Source organism: Eptatretus burgeri, chromosome 12 (assembly GCF_056783735.1).
Source record: "Eptatretus burgeri isolate ZD-2024b chromosome 12, Ebu_testis_v1, whole genome shotgun sequence".
Classification (NCBI taxonomy): domain Eukaryota; kingdom Metazoa; phylum Chordata; class Myxini; order Myxiniformes; family Myxinidae; genus Eptatretus; species Eptatretus burgeri.
The window spans coordinates 88,587,531-88,598,288 of NC_140972.1; the positions used below are offsets into that span (position 1 = coordinate 88,587,531).

Consider the following 10,758-nt stretch of genomic DNA (forward strand, 5'->3'; position numbering starts at 1 on the left):
GTTGCATTTCATCCAAATTTGTCTTCAGTCTGTTTGTTTTAACAAATGTCTAAAGTTGTTTTTATTTGTCGAAGTGGAGGATGAGAAGTTCGCTATTCCTAAAGGTAGATTCCTTATAACTCTGTGCTCTGCCACCTTTGGTGGACAGAAGTTATGTTTTCATCCTTGTCTGTCTGTCTGTCTGTTTATTTGTCTTTGAGCATGACATCTCAGTGTTAGAGATGGATTCGGACGAAACTTGGTGAACAGGTTCGGTGTGTGACAAGTATGAATTGATTGGATCTTCGTGAAGATGCGGTTCTGGATCCGGATACGAGAATTATTTTCCCCCGCCGCATGGCGGAAGGGGGATATTGTTGATTTCTCTTGTGATTCTTCACCGCTGAGAGATGTGGCCAAAAAAAGATACACAGTACAGCACAATATTTCAAAAAATGATGGAAGAGTTATTGGTGTATTGATGGATGAGTTGAGGCAACCAGAACAAGCTGATGAGATTTTGTTTCCTGATGAGAGGAATTTCCTCCTCTCCAAGGATGTCAAACAAAAGGGATTGTCCTTACTCGATCCTTTCAATCTTTGATCTTGAGACCAAATAGCAGAGCATGCAGTGAAAGCACACATTGTGCCTACGGCCGGATAAAGACGTTGCGGGGCCCTCGGCCATTTGAAATGTTGAAGGCCATATCCAATGCTCTATTTGTCTATTCACATTCAGTTTTGTGGAGATTGGTGAAGGCTTCATCCAAAAGCCATAGGTGTGGGGCCCCTTCAAATGGTGCCCGAGGCCATGGCCTGACTGGCATGTGCCTTAATCTGGCCCCGATTGTGCGATGAACCCTTGGTGCTCGCCTTACCTCCCTGGAAGTGCATCAACATTGAAGCGTCATCTGGAAAGGTTGTGGCTACTTTTGTGGGATTGCAGTGTCAATGCTCTCATGACTCTCCATTTCATCAGGTGAGAGACATTATATTGAGGATTACTGTGCTGATGAACTGCCACAGTTGTAAGATGCTATCAACAACCGGGGAAACATGCCTGGAGGAGTGTTGATTCTCCAGAACAATGCATTACCAAACATCGTCTTGGTTGCATTGACTGCAGCAACCAAACTGTGACTTTTAACTGCTTCTCCAGACATTTTCTGTAGATTCAGTTCCTTTATGTTTCTTTCTGTTTCCCAAGTTAAATGAAGACCTTTGTAGAAACAGTTTTTGTGAGAATGAGTAAATAATTTCAGAGGTTGAGAACATTCTGAAAAAGCAAGATCAGGATGTTTACAAATCTCTTTTATCAAGATGCAACAGAGATGGACGAACTGCAATTATGTCAAGGAAGACTATGTTGAAAACTAAATAATGTTGTTTTTTTTTTGGTCAGGTAAAAAACTGAACACCCGTCATTGAACTGAAATAACTGAACAGTGGAGGTTTGGATGTGAGAGTGAAATGAGAAACCAAGGTTCGAGAAACATGGAAAGATGTTCATGGAAAGGAACCTTTATTCAGGTGGAGTTATGAGAAGAGAAATTTAAAATAATTACAACATTGAATGTTTTAAGGACAGGATTTGAATTAGATCTTGATTGAAGTTGTTTACATGGAATCTGCAGGTGGGTTTGGTAAGCTGGTTCGGGTCAAGGATGTTGGGAAAAAACGAATCGGATTTCTGATTGACCAAGTCCTTGAGGCGATGTGGTGGAGGAGACGATGGCCATAGTTCAGAATGGAGATGATTCAGCAGAATATTTGAAGTCAATCCAGACGATGGCAGCAGCTAAATGGAGGAAAAGAAACATAAATACAATGTTTGAGTTGAAATGTGTTTGTTATTACAGTCATGAAGTCACACACAATGTACAGTAATGAAGTCACACACGATGTACAGTAATGAAGTCACACACGATGTACAGTAATGAAGTCATCCATGATGTACAGTGATGAAGTCACACACGATGTACAGTAATGAAGTCACACACAATGTACAGTAATGAAGTCACACACGATGTACAGTAATGAAGTCACACACGATGTACAGTAATGAAGTCACACACAATGTACAGTTATGAAGTCACACACGATGTACAGTAATGAAGTCATCCATGATGTACAGTGATGAAGTCACACACGATGTACAGTAATGAAGTCATCCATGATGTACAGTGATGAAGTCACACACGATGTACAGTAATGAAGTCATCCATGATGTACAGTGATGGTCACACATGATGTACAGAAATGAAGTCACACACGATGCACAGTAATGAAGTCATCCATGATGTACAGTGATGAAGTCACACACGATGTACAGTAATGAAGTCATCCATGATGTACAGTGATGAAGTCACACACGATGTACAGTAATGAAGTCATCCATGATGTACAGTGATGAAGTCACACATGATGTACAGAAATTAAGTCATCCATGATATTCAGTCATGAAGTCAAGCAGTGAACACCAACGGTTAATATCTGCAGTTCCCTTCATGATTGGCATTGATTGTATGAACCAGCGAGAGACTTCACCTGCTCGATGGATTCACTCAACTTCTGAAATTCTCTACATTTGGAACTATTTAGTTCTCATCATGATATTTTGAACAAGGAAGAGAAAGATTGACAAACATGCACACAAAAAGGATCCAGGTGATGAAATAAGTCCATCAAGTGTTTACCGTACCTTAGTTCTGGAGACTGTTCATTTGAAAAAGGTTGAATCAGCCATCTGCATGAGCCTGGTGTATCGCCTTGCATTCCTGGAGAGCTTGTATGATGGAGTCATGAGGGAATCACTTCCAAACATGGCATCTTCCTCTCCAGCAGCCATAAATATGACTTCTTCCTCTGCAAACACATCAACAAAAGGAAGTCAAAACCACTCAAGAACATTGTCATCATAAGCTCCATCGTTGTCCTGCCTTCCAACACAACCCTGGAATGAATATCGATCTCTCTCCATCTCTCTGTGTTTCTCCCTTTGCCTCATTTTCTGCATTTCAGTTCATGTTTTATTTCACTTTTCCCTCCACTTTCACTTATTGATTTTCTCCATCACCAAATCCCACTGGACTCGAATGACCGTTTAATTTCTGTCACCTTACAAGGGAATTTCTGCAATTTTGGTCCATCATTCCTGTGCTTCAGAGAGAGCCCACAAATCCCCACTTACTGTCTGAATTGAAATAACAAAACCTCATCTGATGACGTTGAAGTGTACCATGATGGAGTGCTTCATGGAAGGCAGCTCAAGTCATCCATCGCTGATTGAAAGTGGCATTGTAAAAATTTTATTTTTCAAACAATTTATTTTAATGAACATCCAGGTGTTCACAATGAATTCTGTATGGAAACAATACTCATTCCAGACTTTCACCAATCGTAAGATTTGTTTGGTGCTTGTCTGGCTTCGAGTGAAGCAAAATATTGATTTGTTTTCAACACTTCTGAAACACAGACAAAATGGGATGCGATGGAGGTGAAGAACATCTAATTTAGACAAAGTTTCGGATAATTTGTTATGTAAGGTAAGATTCTTGGTAACTTACGTTCCAGCCGGTAGGATGGTTTGACGTATGACGGTGGTGGAGGAGGGAACGGGCGTCTCTTCTGAGGGGTCTTTGGAAAAACAATAAAAATAAGAAAGATTAAATACATTGATATGTTCATCAGTTTGATAACTTGTGCAGGATGTGGCACAAAATGAAAAGCACTGAGAGAACAGGTAATCAGTGATAAGGTGAATTAGTTGATCTAATCCAATCAAGGGGAGTTAAAATACTTGTGATTTATCCTGCGTGGGGATGACCGTGCCAATAAGTTACCTTTCCCACCAAAATTATAATCACAATTAACTCCACAATTGAGGATATTATTCTTCATCAAAGTAAGTATTCACCTGTAAGAATGCTTACCTGTTGAAGGGCCTGAATGTGGTTGGGCCCCTCAACACCATGCTGCTTCTGCTGCTGTTGCAGCACTTGATCAGAATGAGGCCTCTGTTCCTGCTGGAACCCTTGAACAACATCTTGTGTTTGCTGTTGCTGCTGTTGTGGCTTGCTATCATGGCGAGGCTTCTGTTGTTTTGGCTCGCTATCATGGCGAGGCTTCTGTTGTTGCTGTGTCGCACCAACACCGTGGGGTTTCAGTTCAATTCCTGTACTTTTCTTTGCTGCCTGTCTTTGCTTCTTCATTTGTTTTTTGAAGATTTTTTCCTGTTCTTTGAGCAGGTGTTTCTCTTGCTGCTTCACCTGTTGTTTTTCATTCCAATTTTGAGACCACTCATTGGCATTCTCATTCCGTTTTTGCTGTCGATGCAGTTTCCAGTCAGCAATCTTTTGCACATGTTCTGCCTCCTCCGCATCAACATTTGCTTCTGCCTCCTCATTGGTCTCGTCAGATTTTTGACAAGGTTTTTGAGTTCTTGTTCAATTACCGTCTCTTTTTTCTGTTCCACTCGTCTCTGTTCTTCCTGTTCTACTCGTCTCTGTTCTTCCTGGTCTCGTCGTCTCTGGTATTCCTGTTCTATTTGTCTCTGTTCTTCCTGTTGTATTCGTTTCTGTTCTTCCTGTTTGAGTCGTCTTTCTTCTTCTGCACTTAATATCTGGTTTTCCTGTTCTCCTCGTTTCTGTTCGTCCTGTTCTAGTGGGTTCTGCTTCTTCTGTTCTCGTCGTTTCTGCTTTTCCTGTTTTCGTCGTCTCTGTTCTTCCTCTCTTAGCCTCTGCTTTTCCTGCTTTCGTTGTCTCTGTTCTTCTGCTCTTAATCTCTGGTTTTCCTGTTCTTGTTGTTCCTGTTCTTCCTGTTCTTGTCGTTTATGCTTTTCCTGTTCTAGTTGTTTCTGCTTTTCCTGTTCTTGTCGTTTCTGCTTTTCCTGTTCTAGTTGTTTCTGCTTTTCCTGTTCTTGTCGTTTCTGCTTTTCCTTTCTTAGTCTCTGCTCTTCCTGTTCACATCGTCTCTGTTCTTCCTGTTTTAATAGTCTCTGTTCTTCCTGTTCTAGTAGTCTCTGTTCTTCCTGTTCTTGTCGTCTCTGTTCTTCTTGTTCTCGTAGTTTCTGCTTTTCCTGTTCTCGTCGTCTCTGTTCTTCCTTTTCTAGTCGTCTCTGTTCTTCCTGTTCTTGTCGTCTCTGTTGTTCCTGTTCTCGTCGTTTCTGTTCTTCCTGTTCTTGTCGTCTCTGTTGTTCCTGTTCTCGTCGTTTCTGCTTTTCCTGTTCTTGTCGTTTCTGTTCTTCCTCTCGTCGTCTCTGCTTTTCCTGTTCTCCTCGTCTCTGTTCTTCCTCTCTTAGCCTCTGCTTTTCCTGCTTTCGTTGTCTCTGTTCTTCTGCTCTTAATCTCTGGTTTTCCTGTTCTTGTTGTTCCTGTTCTTCCTGTTCTTGTCGTTTATGCTTTTCCTGTTCTAGTTGTTTCTGCTTTTCCTGTTCTTGTCGTTTCTGCTTTTCCTGTTCTAGTTGTTTCTGCTTTTCCTGTTCTTGTCGTTTCTGCTTTTCCTTTCTTAGTCTCTGCTCTTCCTGTTCACATCGTCTCTGTTCTTCCTGTTTTAATAGTCTCTGTTCTTCCTGTTCTAGTAGTCTCTGTTCTTCCTGTTCTTGTCGTCTCTGTTCTTCTTGTTCTCGTAGTTTCTGCTTTTCCTGTTCTCGTCGTCTCTGTTCTTCCTTTTCTAGTCGTCTCTGTTCTTCCTGTTCTTGTCGTCTCTGTTGTTCCTGTTCTCGTCGTTTCTGTTCTTCCTGTTCTTGTCGTCTCTGTTGTTCCTCTTCTCTTCGTCTCCGGTTTTCCTGTTCCTGTCGTGTCTGTTCTTCCTGCTCTCGTCGTTTTTCCTCCCTTACCTCACTTTGCCAAACCTCTTGTTCCTGAGTGTGCACATCTTTTTCCCTCTTATAAATCTCCTGCTCCAGCTGATGTGCTTCTTTCTCTCTCCTGAACAACTCTTCCTCTTTTCTTTTTTTTGTCTCTAAAAATCGTTCTTGCCGACCACACTCCTCCTCTTCTCGCTGGTTCAACACTCTCTCCATTTTCTCAACCTCCTTTTCTCGTTCTCTAATCTCTTCCTCTTGTCGGCATGTCTCAATCTCTCTATGTTTTATTTCCCCTTCTTTTAACATCTTGTTTTTTTCGAATTGACCCCGCTTTTCCTTCTCCATTCTCTCGAGTTCAGAGATCCCTTTCTGTAATTTCTCCACCATGTACTCACTCTTGAGAACCTCTTTCTCTTTTCGTTCGATCTCAAGCCATGCACGTGTATGCTCCTGATACACTGATTCCCTCCATTGCACAAATTTTGTGAATTCTCTCCGATCTTCCTCCTCTATTTGCCTCCACTCTGCCGTCTTTCTTTTCTTTAGCTCTTCATTATGCTTTTTTATCTCCTCCTCTTCATCTTTTTCCTCATTTCCTCTTCCTTGCTTTTCCTCTGCTGTTCTTCCTCTATTTCCTTCTGCTTTTCTTTCTCTTTCCTCCATTCCTCTTCCTCATATTTCTGTTGCACAACTTTTTTCTGAACTGTTTGCTCACCAAGCTGAACTAACAGTTCTCTTTCTTTCAGTTCTTCCTCTTTTTGGTGCAACTTTTCCCCCATCTCCTGTAGTTTTTCATTCTCTCTCTGTCACAACATCATCCTTTGATCCTCCTGTTCCTTTGCATCTTGCATCTCCACTGTTTCTGTTTTTGGAAGCTCTTCGAATACCGGCTGCTCTTTCGTTCCCTTTTTGTTCTGTAAATGTTTGCGGCCACATCCAAAACTGCAAGAAACAAACACAATACTTGTCAGTTTGAACTAAAGTGAAGTACAGTAACTATTATATAATGTGAAGTGTGGTGTCTGTCCGTATGTTTGTAAGGTCGCACGTTCGGCTGTCTCCCGTTTCTAGTGGCCGCTTCTCTCACACTGCGTTTCAAAGCTCCACATGCAGGCAAAGTTTAACATTTAACCAGAAGAAATGCATGACACCAAACGAGATGTATTATAAACATATAAATACAACATGGAATCACAGTTTGTTTAACAATGCATGAAGATATGACCTGGGCTGAAAGGATGGCCTCCAGGAACACGCACTTGCCTCGAAGCTGTCTCACCAGCCTGGGTTAGCATCCTGAGTGTTTCACCTACTGGGTGAATAATCAATGTGTGTGCCGTTCCTCCGATGTACGTTTAACTGGGTGCCCTGTCTACCATCAGTTGATGGATGTGAAAGATCCCCACGGTGGTCTTTGAGAATGAAGTGTGGGCGTGCTATTGGTGGCAGTATGGCCAAATTACAAATTCCTGCCAAAACTACTGCTGGGAAGGCAATGGCAAAACATCCCGTATCACCCTTGCTCAGGATGCTGCTTCGGCAGTGACACCGATGCTCCAGGTGATTATGAGGATTCTCAAAATGTTGAACAAACTTAATGTCAGCGTTGTTAATAACAGGAGCCTTTCCAAAAAGTCTTGAAACAAAGGTTGCAGTGACAATAATCATCTCTCTATAATTCCAGCAATCTCTGTGTGTGTCTGTCTGTCTGTCTGTCTGTCTGCGACCGCCGTTTCTTGACGACCGCCGGGCCGATCTCATGAAAACGTGCCAGGAATATTGCCCGGGACCCGCGGATGTGCCTTGTCGAGGTTTGCAATCGATCGGACAAGCTTTTCCCAAGTTACGGCCATTTTATTGCTTTTTCAGTGTTGAAAAGTTGAATATATGGCAGCTGAAGGTGTTGTTCCACCTTCTCACCTTATCATGTCAATTTTTTACCAATTTATTAATAACCGCACGACCACCGGTCCGATCGGATTGAAACTCGCCAGGAATATTGCCGAGGACCCGCGGATGTGCCGTTTCGAGGTTTGATATCGATCGTACGAGCGGTTCCCAAGTTACGGCCATTTATCTGTTGACCAATATCTGCGAGAGAGGGGAGGATGAGAGTTGGGGTGAGAGAGAGGGGCGAGAGAGGAGGGGGAGAAAGGAAGGGCGAGACTGGGGAGAGCGAGGGGGCGAGATCGAGGGGCAACACAATTCTTCTTCGTTTGATATGATGTCACAATTGACGCTGGGGACCTGAGTATGTTTCCCAAGTTCTGGCCATTTTATGATACGGTTGGTCCAATCTAATTGAAATAATGCCCCAATCCTGTTGTCGTTTACGCACCTACGGGCCGTACTAGTTTAATTAAATAACTACAACAGGTACTCTGTCGATCGCATACCTCCACCAGGCTGAACAGTTCATGTTTTGTATCCCACTGATAGGTCGGATCTGGATCTGGACCTGAAGCAAAATCGAATCAATTGTTCTTCTCACGTATAACCAACTCATCCACAAAGTATTATCATAATCCGTTCATAACTTTTTGAAGCATCATGCCATACATCGTTTTTGGCCTCATCTCTCAATGGTGAAGAATTACTTGAAAATTAAAAATTATCGTATCCGGATGTTAATCGAAACAGAATCTATTCATCCTTGTCACACACCCAACCCGCACCAGGTTTCGTCCGAATATGTCCATGATTTTTTGAGATATCGTGTTATATATGTCGGTCATAGTTATATCAATCAATTCGGGAAGAATCACTTTAAAAATTATCGGATGCATTTCTGGATCTTAAATAAAATCGAATGGGTTCGTTTTTGTCAGAAACCCGACCTGTCCACCAAGTCCACCATTGACAACTTCGAGCTTCAGACCAGTTAACCTTGTTGGACACTTTTTAGATGCCTGAGAAACTGGACCCTTTCAACATCTTCGACCCGAACCTTCAATTGGAACAGACCCTTCTGACCTGAAAACCATCGATCACCTTTTAAACACACACCACACAAACATCGACAGTCTTCTTGAAAACACAGACTTTACTTTTTCAGCAAGTAATGTTCAAACCCGACCCACCCAGAGGGTGGGTACTCTGCTCGTTATTTGTGAAAGTTAAATGTAAATTCGTTTAAAATTTCTGAGCTATCTTTTCCCCTTGGATGAAGGAATTATAATATTGATGAAAATGTCACTTGTGTTCCTTGCCAGTGAACGTGGGGCTTTTTATTGTGCCTCTTCTTTCTATTGAAGCACGACGATGGTCGAAAGGATATCACGACCACAAATAAGAAGATGGCGATGGAGACGAACACCACATCACGAAATGTGGAGATCACTGGTTCCTCCGCAGCCTCATTCTGGAAAATCTATGGACATGGAAAAGGGCAGGGACAGGAGAAAAGTTTATTACATTTGAAATTAAAATAAACAATATATTTACAATTATTTAACAAAATCCAAAACTTCGTGACAAAGAACAAGATGCTGGTGAAATTTTTTTAAGAGTACAAACACAACGGGTCATGGAATGTATGAGAATTTATCATTTGTTAAAGATAAGGGTTTAGACCCAACTTTTCAAGGTACATTTCATCATCATCATCATCATCATCATCATCATCATCATCATCATCCCGTTTTCAATCCTCTGCAGCATGAAGGTGTTATTGAACTCACACTGGGTACATTCGTTTCGTGACCATGTTTGACAAGAACATTTTGTAAAAGGGTTTGAAAGGAATTTGTGATTTGTTCAGAATGCTGGTGATAACTCACCGACTCTTTGTGAGAAACACCGTGGGATCTTTCACGTCCACCAATGAGTAAAGTGTCCCGTGAAGATTCCTCCATCGACACGACCATGAAGGAGCTTCTTGAAGGGACAAATTCCAACTTTGCTTGGTGAGGAAAGTTAACCCAAAACCTGCAGTTTCTTACCAAAGATAAACTCTCTCTTGTATTCCTCATCACATCCTCATGGCAATGAGGGATCGCAACCATTGAAAGGACAGACAAGGAAGATTAAATATGTGATGTAAACTGTGCACCAACACACACTGGCCGACTCCTTTTTAAACGCTACTACAGGAATCTTTGACTTCTCCCAAAAAGTGACATTGGACAAGACAGCCATCTTAATTTGGTCTCTGAAGGGATAGAACGTGAAGCCGGCTGTCCCATTATAACGGAATATCCTGGTTCTGGTGCACAATGACAGCTTTTCAAGATGGATCCGATTACAATGGAATTAAACTCGGATAAGACAAAAGAAAATGTCCCAAACAATGAAGGAAATTACAAAACAATTAATAAAATTGAAATTTCACTTGACCGCAACCATCACAACAACCACAACTTGTATCACAACTTCCATTGTCACTCTCATCATCACCACCACCACACTATCACTCTCAACACACCTCCTCCTCCACAACTACCCCACCAACACCACTTCTATAACATGACCATCACTCTCCTCCAACCAGAGATCACTCCCTGTCCTTCCACCTTTCCAATCCCACGGTTAATTCCCAATTGATCCCCGGATTTCACTCCAATACAAGTTTATATTTCGGACCCCTCGGTATGAAAAGGTACAAATATCGAACAAACCGTTTCACATGGATCACCTCGCCGCCATTCGACCATTTAACTAACATCACACGTGGTAATCAATGTGAATTGTTACTCCCAACTTGCCGGCTCCATGATACAAGACGCCATTTGTGTTTTTCCCTCCTCCATCCGTAGTCCGTGTGGAATCCCGTGCAGGCACGAACAACTTGATGGAGTTACAAACTCTCAATACAACACCCGTTCCCTTTTACATTGAACCACAGAAACTACTAATAAACGAACTCCTTTCGTGTTGTGTTCCTTGCCGAATCCGTCATCTCTTACAATCCCCTTACCTGCTGCGGAGGTCGCGATGTCCCACCAACGACGACCAGCACGAAGAGCGCGATAAGA

General features: G+C 42.1%; 1 protein-coding gene across 1 annotated transcript; it reads right to left on the reverse strand.

The window, feature by feature from the left end:
* Window positions 1-1,555: 1,555 nt before the first annotated feature.
* On the reverse strand, window positions 1,556-6,172 carry LOC147016086 (uncharacterized). Its single transcript, XM_085849141.1, is given in 5 exon segments — window positions 1,556-1,777; window positions 2,681-2,844; window positions 3,546-3,615; window positions 3,912-4,265; window positions 4,268-6,172. Coding segments are annotated over 4 exon segments (2,475 nt in total). The 3' UTR covers window positions 1,556-1,777; window positions 2,681-2,698.
* Between the last annotated feature and the right edge of the window lie 4,586 nt (window positions 6,173-10,758).